The following is a 21,156-nucleotide window of genomic DNA, read 5'->3' as shown; positions in this document are numbered from 1 at the left end:
ATATGACCAATATCAGTGTTATTGATTACATATACATTTTGTAGGATATTAATTAGTAGTTTTAGTTACCTCACTTGTCAGTTATAGGCGGTGAGTTGTCTGACTTTATGCAATTAAAAACAAACTTGATGATTAAGCTATTTTTCAGAAAGAAGGAAGGAAAGAGCTTGGCTGCTGGCTAAACTAGCAGGATTAGACCCAGAAAATCAGAGGTTAAGTGGTTTGCTTAACAGCTGACTGTTTGACCTTGAATTTTTAAAGATACTGAGATTTTCAGTGCCGCTTAGATGTGTAGGTAATAATTCTACTAGACATTAATCAGCTCTGGGGGTTGAGGGAGTTGAAATAGCTTTATGCTGTTGCCCTTAATTGTATCCTACAGTGGAAATAGTGTTATTACTTCCTACCAGTGTTTTTGTTCCTGTAAGTTTTTTGTTGTCTTGACTGCATACATACACTGGAGTCATGATGTAAAGATCATGCTTGTTTTGGCTTTATTAATTTAGAGAAGAATTGAGCTTTTGGAGAGCTTCTTCATAAGAAGGATCTATAACCCTGCATATCACACTTTTTTCTTTATCACTTCTTTACTTTTAAATGTATCTCTCTTACTTGGTATGTCTTTGGACTAAGCTTCTAAATAAAGTATACTTAAGCAGTCTTTATATCATAGCACTCCTTTTTCCAGTTGAGTAAAACTCGTGTATTTCTGGTGTAGCTTTGCTCATGTAGGGATGTTAAGCCACAGTACCATATGGGTGCTGTTACAGGATGTCCATTGAACTTGCAGGTCAAGTTGTTATTCTGAAATGCAGGCATTTTTTATTTACTGTTGTTTTCCTTGCTATTTTCTCTTGAAATGTTACGTAGGAAAGTTTGAAAATTCATTTTTTGATTCATCATATGTGGCTGATAGGATAGGTTAAAGGACGAATGAAATTTGAGGCTTTTAAGGTTACATCATTGCCATTAATACCTAGAATATGCAAGAAAAGTGATTATCAATAGAAATTATCAGCATTCAGAAAAGATATGTCTCAGTTCTGTCTTTTAGAAAGTGCTATCTAAAAAAGTCTAGTTCAAGAGAATATAATAAAAAAGTAACATGTCCTTTGAATAAAAGTTTAATTCAATGAAGTAGCTCTGCAATCTCCAGCACTCTGCTGCTTGGATGATGGTTCGTGATTTTCATTGGTTTGGCTTTAAAAGCAAGCAGAATTCCTTGGCTTTCCAATTATCAGGAAATCCAAGGAAGGAAAAAGTGATAGTTAGAAGATAGTACATCATGAATCTCAAGTTCACATGAATACACTGACTTTCTTATTTGTAAAGATGAAACTAGTTCAAGTGTTTAAAAAAAAAAAAAATCCCTCATGAAATTGAAGGTGCTTGTAGTTAGAACTGTTTACAGACAACAGAATATAATTCTAGAGGACATTGCCAGCTTTGGGCAAAAAGCATCTGATAGATTAGTCCTATTTTTGTGGCACCAAGGATGTATTTTCTTAATCATTTTATCTGGCAGCCAAGTTCCTACTCTCTTCTACCCCAGGCAGAGGCTCCTGGCTTTTTCTTTCACCTGAATTCATTTCCTTGTTTGTGTGGTAAAACTTTATCTCGAGTTGTACTGTAGAGTTCCAAAAGGATTGGGGATGGGGGTACACCTGAAAAGCAAAGTTTTGATTTATAACAGGAAATAATTATTTTCAATGCTAGAAGACATCTTGCAGCACACAGGATACCAAAATCTCTTCCACATGGCAATGAAAAGGAGGATTATCAGACAATTTTTGTCTTTATTAACAAATCAAGTTCTCTGCATTCAGGAGATGCTTAAGATTTGTCCCTGAATGACTTGCTCGTTTTTCTGCACACTCAGCAGTAGCCTGTTCTGACCCTCTTCTGCTACTTTGCACACAGTAAAGCTAACCTTCCCTATCAATCTTTTCTGCATTTTCAGTCTGGGTAAACTTGAACAGCAGAAGTTTATCTCCAAAATCTCCCTATGCATCTTTGTTTAAGGTGTTATTCCTGCTTCCCATTCAGTCGATGTGAATATGGATATAATATTTCAAGTTTTATATTCACATAAGGTTCATTATCTGAATAAGTGGGATATTTCTCAGTCCAGCTGTGTTATGGTGGATAAAAAGCCTGAGTGTGACTGCCTTCCTTTTTAATGATACCAGAGTGGCATAGTTCCCTATGGACCTATTGGTGGATCCCAGTCAAAATTTTTGTAAGAATGGCTGTATTGACACTTTCTGAAAATGCAGAATGGGAAAAGCAAGCAAAAAAACATATAATTTATCTGCAAAATGAAAATAAAGCCAAGTAGAGTGGATTTGATACAGAGATTTTGTTGATGGAAGAATCCAGAAAAATTTGAGAAGTATACGTAATAGTTATGTTTTATGTTCTGTAATGAAACGGGATAAGAATGGAGGTAAACAATAGGCAAAATGAGGCTTACCTTGTCATTCCTACTAATAAATAAGGAAATGCATGAGATGATACTTTTCCTTCTGTTCTCATCAGTTGAAACCAAGCAAGTAGTCATGGGGAATCATTTTCTCCCATAATGTAATCAGGAGAGAGAACATATTTTACCAGCTCTTCATTGCATATTGTGCTTCAAATTTGTGATGATGGGAGCATAAATAAATGACTAGAGCATCTTGTGGCTGTTCACCAGCTAAACAAAAAGGTGAAATACATGGTTGTCTGCTAATTAGAATTTAATTTTTCTGATTTGTGTGAGCGAAAAAAGTGCAGTTATTTGCTGTTCTTGAGTCTGCTTGGTAGTTCTTAGTTCCCCTGTTCATACTTTTGTATGCAACTCATTTTCAGTTATCAGTGCAGAATTGCAATGTTGTATCAAAGTGTTATATAAAAGAGAATTTGAACATAGTTTAAGTTTAGTACGTCAGGGAAGAGCAGCTAGTAGATAACGTATTAAGGAAATTAATAACTGACAATGAGGTTAGAGAACACCGGAGGATTGTCAGCGATTGATAGAAAGTAATTTAACTTTCAGAAACAATGCAGTAACCAAATGAGACTTAAAAGTGTAGAGCGACAGTTTTCGTTGCTCAGTGAAGCTGGTAAAGTGTATTTTTCAAACAAAAATACCTACAGTCCCTCAGTGAGCAAGAGGGGACAGTAAAACTGCAGAGAAGCCAGACTACATGGCACAAGTCAGCAGACTGGTGGATGTGGGTGAGCAATCCATGTGAGTTGTCTAGAGCTTAATGTTGAATTATTTTTCCATTTTTATAAAAGCTTTGGAAAACTTTGGATAATCCACTAAATTTTGCTGTCAAATGTTTTGAAGAAGCTTATGCCTTACAATGAACCATGGTTTTGAAGCTCCTTTTCTGTTGTTTCTGCTGGTCACAGAGTAAATTAGTATCTACTGATTTGGTTTCTATGTTGTGTGCATGTGTTACAGAAAAGACCTTCTAATCTCTCATTTTATGTAGTTAAAATTCACAAGTAGAGTGGTTGTGCTATTCCATATGCAGGGAACTGTTACAAGTTTGAAGTTTCACAAAAGAGACTTACAAATGCAAAATGTTGATAAGAACTACAGAGCAGGTATTTATTAGAAGCAGCAGTTGAGAGAAAAAGTCAAAAAGTAAACAGAGTGGAAACGGTGTGTACTGTTAAAAGGCATTTAGTATTTATTCAATATCATAGGGCAGCCTTTGAGGTACTTTGATGTGATGATGATCTTTCATGCTTCAGGAGAGAATGAGAGAATTGGAAAAGGGCAAAAGGCGGTAACTGAAGTGATCTAGGATATTTGTTACTATATTAATTGAGGTTAGGTAGGTAGATAACCGACAGATAAAGAAGGCAAGTGGAATGTTTAAGGCTTATATAATGGCTTTTTTCCTCTTTGGATATGTGCTACTCATGGCTGGATTTAGGAAGGAAAGAATAATTTTCTCATGTAGTCAGCATGTTACTGTCATTTTTACTATAGTAGCATTCATTTACGTAGAAGTGTTTTTATTCATATTATGAATGTCAGCATTTAGATACAGGTATTTCTAAATCAATAATTGAAAACACATGGAAATATTCTCATTTGAGTCATACATTCTCACCTAGCTTTGAGTTTTAGTTAAGTTAATTTCAACTAAAAGTTCTTAGAAGACAGCATACAATCATTTAACAGAATATTAAAAAAAAATTAGTGTAGGGAACATTGCAATTTTATCACTGCATGACAAAAATGATGTTAACCTTGGCATTGCCTTCTCCAGAGCTCCTTTTCTAAGTGGTAACTAATTTCATGAAAGTTTATACTTTCAGAAGTCTGCAGCTCTGGTTGATGTTGAGAAGTTGAAAGATGCCAATTAATTTTCCATTTTTTCTTTTGTTTGAAGAGTGCAACACTTGTGGGTTTTAAGAAAGTATTGTCTGCTAATTGGTGGCCTGGAGTCTATCTTCAGTAGAAATAGCAGGATGAGGAAGGTTTCTAAGCTCAGTCAATAGAAGTAGCGTAACTTCTTTTTAGCTTTGCATAGTTCATTTTTCTTTAAAATGAAGCAAAATATTTATTTGAAAGTTCTGGAACTTGCATTGAGAACTTCATGCATAGCTTGCTATTAATAGGGATGTGTTATTTGGTGTCTGTCAAGCCACAGCTGGTCTTGCTTTTAGCACAGATAAAAATTTTTAGGGGCTTTTTCATAATGTATAGTACAGGTTATCAGCATTATCACAGCTCATTGTTCAGTAAAGAAGGGTCTATAGTTTTGCATCTTGGAATGCAGTAGCTCAACCTCAGAAAAGAAGTTATTGTATTGTATGTGAGTGTTTTGCTTCTAGAGCAACTATGTCCAAATGTATACAATTTCATTTTTTAAAACGTTTATCAATTTAATCAGACCCATTGGGAAGTAGTATTTGGTTGTAGGGTCTTAAAAAGCCCTGAATGTTAAACCTGCTTTCTAATATGCAGTGATAGTACACTTAAGCATTGTTTTCCCCATATTATTTGTAAATGGACTATTAAGGCTGTCATAAAATAGTCATCAGTTTTAGGAACTGTCTGAATTACATGTACATGTGCTGTAATGGCATGCTACCTTCACTGTGCATTCTTTGAGGTCCTTGCAGAAGCAGATATACTGATAGGGTGGGGATAAATTGGCAGATTTTGCAAGTATGTTTTGTATCATGTGTGCTTTTGTTTAGTTTTGATCGCAAAGCAGATCCAGATTATGGATTTATTTTTCTGATAGTCTAAAATTATAAAAATAACATTTTTATGAATTACTTTAATAAACAAGAATTTGATTCACATGATTGGCACGTGTCTTTGTTGCAAATAATTTATAGTAAAAGTCACGTGTTTAGTAAATCTCTATTGTTATGTCTAAGGAGGTAACAGGTAGTGATGAGGTGTTCTTACCAGGCTCAAACAAGAGCTCTTCTTTAATACAGGAGCCTTTTAATGTTGTATGATGAAGGTGCAGATGGGAACGGATGACTGCAGCCTGTGCCAGCCGGTCATACAGGAGTGATGTCGTTTTAAGTTTTCTCATAGCATATTCAGTTCTGTTTAAATATTGCAAAATGCTGAATTGTAAATGTTAACCTATCCATGAATAAAAAATGTTGATATTTTATTTAATCAAAAAATAATTATGGATGGTCTGCCTTTATTGTATTATTTAAAGTATTTCATTTTACATGTAGACTACAAGTTATTGCAGAGTTATGTTTTTATAAAGAGAATTTGTTTCTGATGCATAAAAAAGAAAAGAGGCAGACTTTTGCAGGATATAAAACAAATTGTTTGCTTTTGACAAGGGCTGTCAATTGTGTGGGTACAGGGGAAAAATTGGTGACGTGTTGTGTGCAACAGCAGGAAAGACTAAAGTGTTATTGGAGTGTTACTCTCGTTCTGAGATTCCTTTGCAGAAAAGAGAGGTTCGAGTTCATTGCTTTCATATTCTATGCAAAGAATAAAGCATTTGTGCATGGGAGATGTAACTTCCAGTATTTAAGCTGCAAACTGATAAAACTGAGAAGTGTGGGTGGGAGTGATCCTACTGAGGCAAATGTGTTCGTATGCAGCCCTTTAATAAATAATTGTAAGGAATAGTTGGCAAGCTTCCCCTTTGACTTTCATCTGGCAGTTTTTGATTGTAACTTTGTAAAGGAATAGATATTGACTTCTATCAGGCAGTTTTGGAGAAGAGGTGAAGAGCTTTCTCTCATGACTCTGTACGTTTTGTCAAATCGTATACTTATATTTGAAGTGCAAAGTGAAGGCTGATGTCAAGAAATGCCTTCAGCACAAGCTGGTGTTGGTCTCTCATGACTTTCTTCTTTCTTAAATGTATCAGATTAGATTGTAAAATGATGGCAATCTAGCTGGACGTAAACACGTTTATTGCAGGCTCAGCAGCCATTACGTATCATTAGTGAAAGGAGGCAAGGGACGAGGGGACCACTTCGATGTCAGTTTGATTTTTTTTAAGGACAAATGCATTCAGATGAGAAGATGCTAACTTTTTGTCTGCTCGCATACTTAAAGTTCAGAGCCTACTACTGTCTTTGTTTCTCTGCCCTGTTTGTAACGTTATGGTCAATTTCAAAGCAAATACAAATTGTAAGAACAGTAGTGTGAATAGGGGAGCTCGGAATATCAAATTTTGGAAGCCATTTTAAATTATTTAAATATTTATTTTTAAATTATTTGAATATGGTTTGCCAGCATCATATCAGTCTATTCAAAATGTGTTTACACATTTGTGCTGTCACTCTTTTTAGCAGTAAAATAACAGGTACAGTTGAAATAGGGAAATGTCTTTTGTATCAACAAATCTGTCATTTCTGACATAAAATCTTTTTTATAAGAGACTATTTTTACTTGTGAACAACTGCTGAAAGTCTGTGTGTACTCATGAAAGGAGATGCATTCTGTATTTGGGAGCTAAGGTTTCTTGCTTACTAAGGGAGACCTAAGTTGTTTACTCTCTGAAATATGTTACCTTTCTAATTCATAAGCTAAACTTATTTTACTGTACATTACATGCAATAAAAGATAAGAAATTAGAAGTTCAAGGAAGGATATGTGGAAAAAATTTAATTTTATTGCAGTGCGTCTCCTTTGCTGTTTCTTTGTTACTACTGCTTGGACTTGACCTTCTTCCAGGATTTGACACATCACATTTATCCTGTGGGGTTTTGTATATTACTTTATGTAGTACTTTCCGTTGTCTCATTTGGTTTAAAACAAATCATATATTCATGTCCTAAATGTTTCACTAGTCAGAATAATTAAGTTGATCAGGTCTGAGAGCAATGGAAGGAAAATAATAGGGTCATTGAAGCATTCAGGCTCTAATGGGAACCTGAGTTCATTCAGATATCAAATCCAATAATTGCTTTACACCTGTATACACAGTCCCAGTGAGCAAGTTCACATTAAAGGTTTAGTGGTACAGTTTCAGTGCTGTGCTTCAAGGGAATCTTAGTAGTTTTCAAAAAACTACGTTATTTTGAATTTTTCAGCAGTTTGTTGTTTCTGTGTATCAGTTATAGTTAGCTCTGACTGCTCATCATTATGCACTGAAAAATATTTCCACACATCATAGCTCAAGTAAGAAATTCTCATGAGTAATGCATTATAAATTACATCTAATAGCAATCAGAAAAATCTGAGGAGTATCGTATGAGTTCCACTGCTTTGAATCAATTAATATTAGTCAAGTTAGAGGGATGAGGAGCAGTAGATTTAACTGAATTCTGAGTATGAAACTGTTTGTGATCGTGTGTAGTGCAGCCTGAGGGTTGTAAGCAGCTCATAGCTGGGATTGCTACTTGTAAGGGGCAATTTTGTAAGGGTGAACTAAAAGTCAGCATTACTTAGATTACAATAGCAATGAAACAATAATTGTAACTTTGTGATTTATGCTGAATGCTGTGACAAAATATCTGTGAACGCCAGTGGTGCAGGATGCCACAGAAATTGAAGAAAATTTCATCACAAGTTAGAAGTTAAAAATACTGACTAGGAAAATGACAGCTATTCATAGTAGGTTTCAGTAAATTCCAGACTCAGATGCTGGTCACAGTTCTAATTATTACTAGTCATATTCAACCTGATGCAATCATTCCTCTCTTTCTTTGTTTTCCCACCTTTCCTTAGTTCTCACTTGAGAATTAAAACTGGAAAAGAAATGGAAAATGGCTGTATGTGTGCCTGCACTGTACTGACATGAAGGCCTTTTTTTCCTCTGTAATTTTAAAAGCCAATTACCCTTGGAGGGAAGGAGAAAAATAGATTGATTTGTCTTGTAACCCCTGAGGCAGGCATATGTTGTCTCAAACTAAGGCTTTTCCATCTCAACTCTTGTAGAAGAACTTTCAATGCATATCCCAAGTGGTACTATTACCAAAGAAAGCAAAGTTAAATTGAAATATTAAATAGAACATTTAAAGGTTTAAGGAACTTCAGCTTATTGGGCTTAAGCTTTTTTTGTGTGTGTGTGTGTGTGTGTGTAATCTTTAAGGTCCAAGCTAAGCTATAGTATATCTTATTTTTAAACATTACTTGAAAATAAAAATTACAGATGCATTTACAGAAAAAATGTTAAATGTACTAGATTTTTTTTCAGCTATAAATAGGATGAGTTTGACGGAATTGTGATACAAAAGGTCAGCATCACAGACTTCTGTTGCAAAAGTGTTATTTTTCTGTTCCCGTACCGTGTTGATTGTGCTTACAGCTGGATTATGCTGAGCTGTGAGATGTCATCACATGTGCTGTTTAACATTTACATTTCTTATGTTATTCAATTTTAAAGCATTTTATCTGTAATACAGAATGTAAAGAAGTGCTGTTTTGGACTGCCAGTATTTGTTTTCATACACAATTTCGTACAGTGTTACCTGTTCTGGTTGAAATAAGTGTCCAAAATAATAATAGTAATAATAATGTTTTTTAAAAAAAATCATTCCCTTAACTCAGTTTTAAAGCTTGTATTTTCTTTAATCACTTGCAAGGAAGATCTTTTGGACAGTGTTATTTTAGAGTGCTTTTTGATGTGTTGTTTTGGTTTCATTTCTCCCATTGCTGATCTATTCCTCACTAAGCGGGGCTTTTTTGTTTGTCTGTTTATTTTTTTAATATGAGAGACACATTTTGAAGGTTTGAAATCAAATTTCGCAGAGATGGGCAGTATCTTAACAGAATTGAGGTTATGAGAGCTATTTTCTCTTGAGGTGCTGTTTCTCAGAAATATTTTGTTCTAGACACTGAAAGCAGTTTTGAAGCTCTTAATTGCCTTGAGTATTTTTTTTCCTTAGTTTATACTCTGTAATTATGTCATTGATGCAGGCTATACAATGTAGAGAACATAGTTATAGCTGGTACGGAGGTGCTCGTAAAGTTTTTTTTTACAAATTCTGTTTCTGTCATTTGTTGTCAATTGCTTTTTCTAAAACGATTTACCTTTCACTTTTGATAAGCTAAAATGATAAAGACGAATGCAGTGAATAAGGAAAACAATCAAGTTCTTGTCATAAGTTTCTTTTCAAAGCAACTGATAATATGCTGTTACATCAAATTGCATTGCAGTTTGGCTCTAAATTTCCCTGTGAATAGATGGCTGAAGGAGAAAACTACAGGCTAGCCAGGATAAAGTGATATAAATTGATTCTAATTTGTCCAGATGTTAATCTTTGACATGATATAGCAAATATTTAGGTATCTTACTCAGAACAAAGTGATGACTGTAGGTTTCTTTAACTTCCATCTTCTTCTAAAGCAGGAATGCTGATGTCATCAATATCACAGATGCTTTGTTTGTCCCCTGAAATTGTCACATGTTGTGATAGTTCACCATTTAAAACAGAACGGGTTGCCTACTCCTTTTTAGCATAGTGTAGTTGCTCTGTTCTTACGTGGAACTTCCTTGATCTTCTGATTGATTTCGATGTTACATTGTGGTGCTTGCTGAACTACTAGAAACTGTATGAGTGTTTTCCCTTGGGCTGCTCATGAAAACAAGATGTGTTTCAGTTGGATTTCCCAGTGAACAAAATTTTACATGAATGAATAAATAAATATTTGATGCAAATGCTTTCATTGATTCCCAAAGGTAGAGAGGCCTTTCAGATTCCTTTACAGGATGCATTTCTACATCCTTTACAAAGTCAAAATTCTTTAAAAAAAAAAAAAAGAAATTTGAAGTATTTTAATCATTGTTGGGTTCCTTCCTTGTATGATCTTTCTGAAGTCAACATGAGTAGGTACCCCTTTTAACATTAAACATTTTTTAATCATCAAATATGATGATTTTTTTCACCTTGTGATAGGTATTTATAAAAAAAAAAAGTAGCAACTGTGAGCGTGCAAATTGGTAGAGTGGACTTTTGAATAAGTTAACATTTCAGAATTTTCCTTACTGAGGCTCGTACCCTCCAACAAATTGCTAGCTGAGCACCCAAAGACCTATGCTACCCCTCTTTCGAATTCACCGTTTTACCACTACTGTGGGATTTATTAATATGATTAACTAAGACATTTTTTATGTGTTGTTCAGATTTGAGGGTCCTTTGAGCATTGCATTTGAAGAAGGCAAAATAGTTTTGGTAGTACTCTTTTCTCAAAACCCTAGTATTTTTTTATTTTTTTTAGCCAGTTTCTCTACAAGTTTTAGGTACTTCACCTTTTCCATTCAGCTAAATGTTCAAAATGTTTTTTCAAAATAAATAAACAGTACCAGTCATGTTTGATTGTTGGCATTGTTTTGTTTTTATTGTTAATCTCAGGGTGACCATCTAAGTTACATATGGTAGTAACTTGAATACTATTTTGATAAGCATTATCAGAAGGTCTCCAGAAAAATAGCATTTTGAATGCAATCAAATGTTTGAGTTGGTAGCTTTTAATAAAACAGTTTTAATACTTTGACTGAAAGGAAAAAAAAAAATAAATCCTAATGAACTAAACAAATGATGTTCCAAGCTCAAGTTACAGCAGTTTACAGTACACTTATTTATATTTACTATAGTACCCTAATTTTAATAGAAGGCATGTAAAGAGCACTTTTTGTGGTTGTCACCTATTAATACAAATTCTAATTGAATATCTTTAAAATATAGTTTTGTATAATATGCCTTTCTCTATTATCAGATATCTCAGTCTTATGACTGGGCAGTTCGATCGTACACTGTCTATATTATTACTGGCATTGATTGCTCATAAAAAGTTAGGTTTATAATTAGTAGAGCACGAACGTGCTACCTGGCGAAGTAAGTAAGTAGAAAGCACAATGGAAAAATCACTTAATCTTAATATTGCACTTCTGCAAAATCTCATTTATTTTTCTGCTAATGTAATGGAGTTACATTATTACAATAAAAAGCCACTGAGTTAATAAATCTGTTGCAGCTATTGAGACTCCTCTTTTAATAACAAAACTAATGCAAAAGCATTAAGGAAAACATATTTGTTGAGCAAATTTTTTTTTGCAAAAACATTTTCCTCTTGCTAACAAATGTGTTACTAATTGATTTTAATAGTAGTGTGTTACACATACAGAGTGTAAATGAGAAGATCTGAAGGTTGAAGTCACTGAATGACATCAAGTTGAAATACACTGCCTAAAAATTTGTATTTTTTATTGCATGGCAGATATTTATACACTAAGCTTATTATGGTCTTGTTACCTTATAGTACTAGATTCATATTACAGGTTCAGTGATGCTCAAGCACCTTTTCAAATATTTTGTACGTTGTAGATATTATTTATTCCCAGAACAGTTAAATCAGCCATTGAGGGCAGTTATGACTGGACTCTTTACTCTTTGCTGTTAAAGATGAGCAGCAGCACATGTGAATTGGTAACTCTCCTTCTTGGGTTTTAGACAGCATTTCTGTGCTCGTAATTTCCAGTGCCTAGTGACTGCAACCAGTAGAGATTTATTCCCATGCAAAACAGATTGACTTAGGGTAATTTGAATACTTTATGCATGGATAAATTCATTAGGAAAAGGAGGCAAGGCAGAACTATAAAAAGAACAAAATATCTTGCTAAAGGAGCCTTATTTTCCCTATAGCATTGGAGACACTTCTATTGAATAGGGAAAAGGAAGGCTGATTTTGCAGAGCACTTTGCAGTCTTCACAAGTATCCTCTGTTGTGGTCCAGAAATAGTTCACTGATCCCTGACTACCCCAGAACTTCATTTAATTTTCTTAGGCCGTTTCTGACTTGGTTAGGTTATAACGTAGCAAATCTTTTTCAAAGAATATATTTTACCCATTAGACAGGACATGTACTGGGATGCCCTGATGCTGTAGCAATGATGGTCTGGTACTGGTGCAAACAAAGAACAGTAATATGGATGTAAAACAAGAGAATAGAAGAGGCTATAACAAAAATAAACAGTGACCAAAAAATAAAATTATGCAGCAAGACCTCATTTGAAAAAGATCGAGACCTCCAGAAAGTTAAGCAGGGGCACTTAGTTGTGGTTGGTAGTTTATGATTGTCATCTTTTCCTGTGAAAGACATTTATTATTCATTGCAATAATTATTGTGTAATATTTCATACTAAAAGTTCACATTGTACAATCAGGAAATGCTTAGGAAATGGCTGATTTGACTGTTCTATTTTTTACTCAGTACTAAATCATAGCAAATAGTCTAGCACTTTGGTACTTGCAGCATCTTATAATAGGCTTTCCACTACCATGTTGGTCAGTAGAGTCTTGGGGCCTTGGTATGTATTTTTCCAGAGATTTCTGCACATAGATTGTTTATAATATGAGGCATTAACCCAGAATTTTGTTAATTGTGTGCTGTTTCCAAGGGGACAGTGTTTCAAGATTCTCTTAATGCTTTTATCACCTGATTTCTCTGATCAAGAAAGTAATTTATTGCTGATTGCAGAACTCTTGAACTCCGTCTGGCAGCTATAGTGTGAAACTTTTCTGATCCAATCTTTTGGTTACTTATTTACATATCATTTGAAATGTTTTTCAGAGGTGTTTGGAAAACCTCTTGATGTTGCACTATCCGTGTTTCAAATCCTATAGTGATTTGTTTTTTCTGTCTTTCTATTACAGATAACAGACAAGTAGGTTTGGAAGACTCTCGTACTCGTCACAGTGGAACAAGAGCAGCTCTATGATTCTTCTGATGCCAAAGAATTTAGTGAATTGTTTTATTTACAATAACATTGATATATTTTTAAGAGTTTATCATCCAAATTGGCAACGATCACAAAAGAATACTGTTATTGACAAAATGCAAAAGATGTTTAAGTAATTTTTGTTAAATAATCCACATACTGTATCTTATTACCCCAACTACAAAGATCTGTAAACAGTGTTTAACAGCAAGGTCTTATTTTTTTTGTTCTTTTTTTTTTTTTTTTCCTTTTTCCTTTACTTTTTTTCTTTACTTTTTTTCCTTTCCTTTTTTTAAAGCTGGTAATTTGAATGAAAGGAGTTGGGGGTTCCTAGAAAGTGCTTTACATGGCTAAGAAAATAGACCTTTGTTGAAAGAATACAGATGTGGATTCCATTTGCAATTCTCGTTTGGACCTGAAAGAAAAAAAGTAATAAAATTGTATGTTAAAAAATTCAGAGGTGAACTGATGTACAGAATCATTTTTGTAACCGTAAAAACGCAATGCATAGCCCCAGTGAGGTTGCTGGAAATCTGTATCTCTATGTAAAGCCTGGTGGATTCAGCAAGTTTGGCTCCATGTAGGATATACCACATATCTCCACTTTTGGTGACTTTAATGATGTATAATCTTATAAAATTATCACTGCTAAAAATAAAAAGTAAAAAAAAAAAAAATAAATCAAACAGAGCATAGGATTTCACCAAAATTAAATGATACTATGGGCAGAATATGTTTTTAACTGAATATACAGAGAAATTTTCTAATTATGAACTTATATATTCTTTATACAGATATTTGGGGAAAATGATTGTCCTATTTTAATTATACTGAAAATACCTTTGTGTAGGTTTTTAGATACGGACTACATTATGAAGCTATTCAGAGCTGCCTCTGAGTTTTTCCTCTGTTTCTCAGGTAAAACATGTAGCGGGATCTCTGTGGTGGATTTTAGTTCTGAGGGTTTAGCAGCTAAGAATAAGTTCTCTACCTGGAGCACTATATAGCAGAGAACAATGATTGCAGCAATCTGATTTTTTTAGGAAACCTCTCCCATTCTACTTTGTATACAGCCCCTGCACTGCAGTACCTCAGGTGAGCAGTCAGCTCGGTAGCTGACACTGTCTATGTTCTGCCACTCAAGGGGAAACTTAACAGTTCTCTTTTCTCCCCGGACTCTAGTTGAATGTACAGTGTGTTTTGGTGTTCAGGTCAGTCTTCACCATCATTTGTACTGAAGACTTGATGCTTATTTGGATGAGATGGAGGATTTTAAGTGGGAGTTCCAGTAGAACTACTCGTATGGTATTTTTAAAAACAGGATACAGTGTAGTAGATGGCACTTATTCTCAAGTTATTACTGATTGATGAATTAGTATGAATACTTGTATTGCCTGGGGTTATGGGAAACTTCTTTTTTTAATGTTATAGAATATTTGGAGGTCACATTGTTTTCTGTGCACAAACTGCTAGCTCTAGAGGAGCGTTTGATACTGGGGCGGTGTAATTTTGCACTACTGCTTGAGCCAAGCGTCTTTGTACAGTAGATTCTTTTTGCTTATCTGGTAAGATACTTTAAAGACTATCCAGCTATGTAGGGATAAATGCTTACAATTTCAAGCTATGTTCATAAATACAGTTACTGTAAGAAAAGATAAAAGATACAGCTCCTTATCTGTCCAAGTATTGATTTTTCTTTTTTTTTTTTTAATGGTCTTCAAAGAATATGGTTTTTGCCCATTGCTGCACCACTAAACACAAGAATGCAAATGAAGCCTAGTGAAATGTGTGCTGTCAACTAATACTCTACCTAAACTGGGGCTTTTTGTGTTTTTAGTAATTAAGTAAAGTCTTGTATGGTACTTCAGAAAAAAAAAATATGCATGCAACAGGATTCTGTTCTGTCTCTCAGTTCTTTCAATAAGAGATACAAAGAATTATATTCTGTTTTTGTGTAAGGTCAACATCAACCTTGTACTCAACCATATTAATTTTGCAGTTATAAAAATGTGCTTAATGTGCATAGCCAGTTTAAAAGGATTAGGTGCATAATGTCAATATAAATTTGTACTACAATCAATAGTGTATTAAAATTCAAATTTTAAAATGAGCATTTTGGGATTTAGAGGTATTGATATCTTTATATGTGAAAACTCAACAGCTCAAAGCAGAATCTTTATACTGTAGCAGTAATTATTAGTGCACAAGTTTTTCATTTCCATGGTTGTATTTTTTAAAAGGTCTGTAAAAGCTGACTGCAGATTCTCAAGAACCAAATCTGAGCAAAAAACAAATCCAAAATAACATCATCATGTAATACTTCTATTTTACTACTATTTTTTTCGTATTTGAAACATTTATATAATTTAATGGACATATCTGTTAGAACAAAAGTGTCTTTCAAAGGAAAACTAGTTTAGAGGATAATTTATGTAAATATAGGGTGCTCGTATTTATGAAGTCTAAAATATTTTCTGAAATTGATGCTGGTCACTTTGTCTTTTGATAGTTTTTTCAGTCTATATTAAATTGCAGCTATTTTTAATGTTTTTATTATTGATCTGATTTTCAGAGTTGTCACGTGTTTCTCTAGAAGTGTAGAGTAGTAGCACCTTTTTCAGAAATGCACTTGCCTTATTTTCTAATTTAAAAAAAAAAAAACAAAATATATCAGTTAAACTATATTTGTATTCAGAATAATCCCAGAAAGAAAATTGCTGGAGGCTTCATACATAAATTTCTCGCTAATTATTTTTCACTAAATGTCCTCTGAGACATTAAGTTAACAGTATCCTATCACATCTGTTTGCATTCACATTTTACCAGTTAGAAATAATGAAGATATTTTTTTTATGATGTTACACTGTTTACATTTCTTAGTTTATTTAAGAGGAAAATAATCTTACCTTTGTTATGAATTAAACTAAATTTGCAATTGACATGGGAATGAATGGTTTAAATCATATACGAATATGCATCTCTGTTGCTTAAAACTACTGGCTGTACTGATCAGAAATGTAAAGACACAAAGACACAAGACATTTTTGCTCAAGTTTGATGAGTTTGCTGAGAAAAAGTGCAAGACGATTTGTCATGTATGTTTGTGATTGAGCAAATGTCTTTTCCCAGCACATAAGTGATGTTAGTTTTGTGTTAACCATATTCTGAACTGATGTTAAAGCCAAAACAAATTTAGTGCCTCAGAGGGCATTGACAAACATCTTCAGGAAGCATTCCTAGAAATACTGTTATGTAACTTGTTCTGATTTTAAACAACCATGATCAATATGGAGAATGTTATCTGGAATTAGTGATTCTCTTCTGAAAATGTGGAGACAATTGCAAATATTCTCGTAGTTCCCTTCGATATTATGCAGACAGTTACGAATATATGTATATTTTTGCATTTGTATGTGTGGTATATGTACTACCTCAGAGAAATGCTGTAAAAAAAAATAAACAAACCAACATATTTTGATGATTTCTATCCAAACCACAGTTCATCCATGACCTAATTCAAATTTACTCCACAATGTACAAATGGTTTGCTAAGCTGAGAATCTGGCTGCATTTTTGGTTTGGCTCTGGAAATCTTCCTATAGCTTTTATTAAGAAAACTTTGCAGTGTTTTGCTTTCGCATTCCTCAGGCAAATCATGCTCTGATGGGTGAATTTAGTACATCCTATATTGAGAATATAGGAAATATTTAAAGCTGGTAATAGTTGCGTGGAAGCAAACTTACATAGATTGCTTCTTATCCTTTAAACAAAGGCTTGGCTGAATTATACTTCAATGTTTGCCTTCAAACTGGTGAGAGGTCACCATAAAAAATGCTAAGAGAGAAAGCAGTGTAAAGGTAGCTCATCTCTTATGTGCCATAATGTTACCCATTTTGATATGAATATTGTTCAAAACCTTCACGTCTCACAGAATGTAAATAATAAAAATAAAATCAAAGCAGTTAAAGCCAAATCCCTCAGCTTTTTCAGATCACATACTGCTTTTGTGTGCAAGAAAGAGACGTGTAAGCCTGTGTATTCTGCAAGCTGTCACTAGGCACCCACTGATTTCCTAAGAAAAATGTTAAAGGAGAAAGATTTGTTCTTGTAGTGCTTCTTTTAGTGCTATTTGAGGTGATACATATGCCACAGAATGTGAACAATAATTGATTACGGTTTAGTCAGTATCATGCGCCATTTGGTTTCCCTTTTAGAAGTCATACGACTCCTTGATGCCAAAAAAAAAAAAATGAAAGTGACAAAACTCATGCATTTCTATTTTTTAATCAGCGCTGTGTTTGTATGTAATGTTTTAAATAGGAATTTGATGACATTACAGCCTGGCCATTGTTTATCCATGTATTCTGAAAACTGTAATAAAGATTATGTACATGATTTTGCTAGGTGCAATGTTTTACTTGTTCATAATAACTATTATCTATTGAGTAACCATCACCTCAGAATGTGTTTTTGCTGTGTAGAACTGTCATGCTGAAATTGCTCCCTGGCAGGTTTTAGCTCTCTAGGGCACTTGGAAATCTGGATTTCTTCTCGAAGGTGTCAAGTGTATTTGACTTGAATTGAGGAGGAAAGGTGCCTTTTTAATGAAGGAAAAGCTTTTCCAGCAAAATAACCAATAACCTATGTACAATTTCAGGACCAAATCATGGTAATACCAGGTTATTTCTACAAAAGTAACAATAAAAGGGAGTCAATAAAGAAATTAACATGGGTCCATATTTATTTTAAGTGACTATATTCCAGTAAAACAGAGAACACAGCTGGACGGCAATGGTTGTTTTCCAAATTATTTTCTTAGCTTGGTTATAAAAATGATCTTAACAGAAAACTTGGCTGACTTTAAAAACTAACTGTTGCACCTTTTTCTTATTAATGTCACTGTAATGATTTGAACTGTGCAGAAGTGTGGACAGAGCATCTTGGGTTTCTGAAATAAAAACTTAATATTCAAAGTGAATGAAATTCTGCTATCAGCCAAGCTGATGTAACACTTCTCCGGTATCTTTTTATACATGGAGAAGATGCAGTGAGGGGTTGGCTGAAGGCACGGTTTTATTTTAATGAACTGGAGTTAGAATTTTATAAATATATTTCTTTTGTTACGGGAATAAAATGAAGTAAAATAAAAACTTCTAGGTCCTGGCTATGAATGGAAATGCTGTAATTGTCGTGATTAAGCAGACGTAGTAATGATGTGTTATGTACACACAGTATTCCTGCTCCTATTTAGGTTAATGCTTTTGACTTCCATGAGAGTCTGGAATTGCTTTTGTCCTCTTGTTTTCGTACTGGGAGGTTATCAGGCAGAATTTGCCCTGAAATAACTAGCTAGCACCAGAATACCTTTCTCAGTAGTAAATATGCCTGTTGCTTGCTCACATGTGGACTGCAAGTTCTGGTGCTCTGCCGTTTAGACAGAATGACTGCTTTCTTACGTCTGGATACTTTTGTAACTTTGAGCTTTATTCTTCCCTTCTTTATTTCCTTTAGTCACAGTCTCTAAATTAGCCTGTCTGGGTTTATTTAGTTATTTATTTTTAAAGAATGTATTCTTGGGGCATTATAACATTATTACAAAAAAGATTTGCTCTGAAGTACTTTGTAAGTACTTCATCGCTATAATTAATCCTTTTGTATAAATGCAAAACTGAGATTAAGACAAAAAAAAAAAAAAAAAATCCCATAGAGGATTCTGTCCGCTTAAATTCACAGGGTATGGAAAGCTGTTGTGTTAATGTAATGATGTACCCGACGTAAGGAGCCTTTCTGACAGGTGAGGGATGTTGCCTTTTGCGCCAGCCTAACAAAAATACATTATTTTTTCTTTGCCTGAATTCACTGACATGAAGAGAACTGAGATTAGAAAGGCAGAAAGTAGGGATGGAACTGTGAACAAATAGTTTGAACGACAGTGAATTTTGAGTAGTACTTAAAATAGATCAACAGTCAGTGTTTTGTATAGCTTATCTACTTTGTGATGGATCTTGAAAGAGTCATAGCATCTCTTTCTTAGGAGAAACATCAATAAAATCATTTTTATTTCAGAGAGCATGAGGAATTCAAAACTATTTGAAAATGTTCTTATTTTTCACTGGAATATATCTATTTTGTTCCTCGTGGCTTTTTGCTATCCAGAGTTGTGCTCAGAAATGAAGGTTAACCTTGTGGACTACTTAACCACAGAAGTCTGCAAATGTGTTATTTATGGGGGAGGAGAGGAACATGCCCTGTTCCAAGCAGTCTGCCAGGTGAATAGGCTGTTTTGCTAAGATTTTTAAAGCCTGGAAACAAACTGATAATATTTGAGATTGTGACTTTTACTCTGATTGGCAGTTTTAAGTTCATCACGGGATATTGTTGCCATTAGGAATAAAGCTTAGTGGTAGCTGTGGTGTTGTTATAGGAGTCAGTGATCGTGGCCTCATTAAGTCTCAATAAATATTCTCTCTATGAGCACTGAAATCAAAAATGGGTAACTTGGAGGAGAGGGGGTAGGCAAATTATGCTGGGGTGATAATGCTCTTTTTTCAGAAAGTAATCAGGTAATTTGAAATGCATTGAGCTCTTTCTTAATTTTCTGAGAAAGAAAAAAATAAATAAACATCAAATTCAGCAGAGGGGTAGCTATAGCTGAGATAAAAGATAAGGAAAGAAGATCACATCAGTACAGTCTTTTTGGTTATCAGACTGTAGTTTTTCAATCCACTCTTCGCAAGTGGAGACCCGAACTGCAGGCGCTCACGCAGCAGACTGACTCAAGCACCGCGCTTCTGCAGAAGCAATGTGAGCAGGCAGATCTGTCTGCCCGTCAGACTGTGCTTCTGGGAAGTGCTGTTCTGCCTTTGGAGCAGCACAGGAGGCACATGTTGCGTTTTGATTGATAGCTCTTGGAAAGGAACTTCAGAAAGGGCGATGCTGCTGCAGGCCAGTTCCCAGCAGGGCAAGAAGGCGAGGCAGGATGGGGTGTGCTCTGCCCTGTGATGCTGCCCGAAAGCTGGGAGCTGCTGTTTCCTCAGAGTTACAGCTTCCTTCTGCAGGCTCAGGAGTTGCAGCAGTTTGTTTGCTTCTCATAGCTTTCTTTGTGCTGTGAAGGTTAAGAACAATTTAAAAGAAACGAAAGCTTCGGGTTTTTAGTATGTTTATACTGTGTGGAGGAATTCTATACAATGTGGAAGACCTATTTACAAGAGCAGCATAGAACTGGTGATGGTGGTTCTGTGATTCTGCTGTTAGCCCAGCTACTCAGTGCAGGTAATTTAAGCTCACTATCATCTTCTCTAAACTGAAGATAAATTAGCAAAACCTGCTCTAAATTTTGTTGTTATCACTTTGATTTCTGAATGGCTGGCAAAGTAGGTGTTCCTTGCAGTAACTGGATAAAGTGGTCAGTTTGCTTTCTGTCTCCGATGTAATACATTATCAGATTTTTGTAGTTAGTCTGCAGACCTATTCACGTTCATCACCAGCACCTGTGGACTTCTCAGCACTGAACTGCAGTAGAAAGAAGAAAAAAGCCTGAAGCTAGAAAGGCATGCAGGTGAAATACAAAACATGTTTTGTTGTTACAACCAGCATGTGTTAATTGATACAACTGTTTGTATTTATTCACCTTAGATATGGGAGTACCTCTATCAAATATATGGCATGTTACATGATGTTAATGCATTCTGTATTGATCGACTTACATTCCTGTTCCTTTTGCAGCAGGAGGAAGTCTTAGCCTGGTGCACATGCTGGAATGTGTTTCTCTTTTGGTAGAATGGAGCTTATTCAGAAACCCAATCACAATAAAGATAATGAGGGTAATTTATAGCCTTTTACAACCTACTGGTATCAGAAGCTAAAACAGAACTAATGTAAAGGGAGACAAAACCCTACTTCAAGAGCTAATAGACACAGAGAAACATCAATTTTGGCTAGATAGTGACAAGGTGCAGTATATAGCTTGTATATAGCTTACAGAGAGCCT

General features: G+C 34.7%; 1 protein-coding gene across 5 annotated transcripts in view; it reads left to right on the top strand.

The window, feature by feature from the left end:
- DIAPH2 (diaphanous related formin 2) overlaps window positions 1-17,561 on the top strand; it is a 153,090-nt gene extending 135,529 nt beyond the window's left edge. For all 5 annotated transcript variants that reach the window (XM_085230902.1, XM_085230901.1, XM_085230900.1 and 2 more), the window contains one exon: window positions 13,102-17,561. In XM_085230902.1, the coding sequence (XP_085087028.1) occupies window positions 13,102-13,166 (65 nt within the window). In that variant the 3' untranslated portion in view covers window positions 13,167-17,561. The remainder of the gene's footprint in view (window positions 1-13,101) is intronic.
- The last annotated feature ends 3,595 nt before the right edge of the window (window positions 17,562-21,156 follow it).

The sequence above is a fragment of the Meleagris gallopavo genome, chromosome 9, assembly GCF_905368555.1.
Source record: "Meleagris gallopavo chromosome 9, MGAL_WU_HG_1.1, whole genome shotgun sequence".
Taxonomy (NCBI): Eukaryota; Metazoa; Chordata; class Aves; order Galliformes; family Phasianidae; genus Meleagris; species Meleagris gallopavo.
The sequence above is the reverse complement of the archived record's forward strand: the minus strand, read 5'-3'. Positions and strand labels throughout refer to the sequence as shown.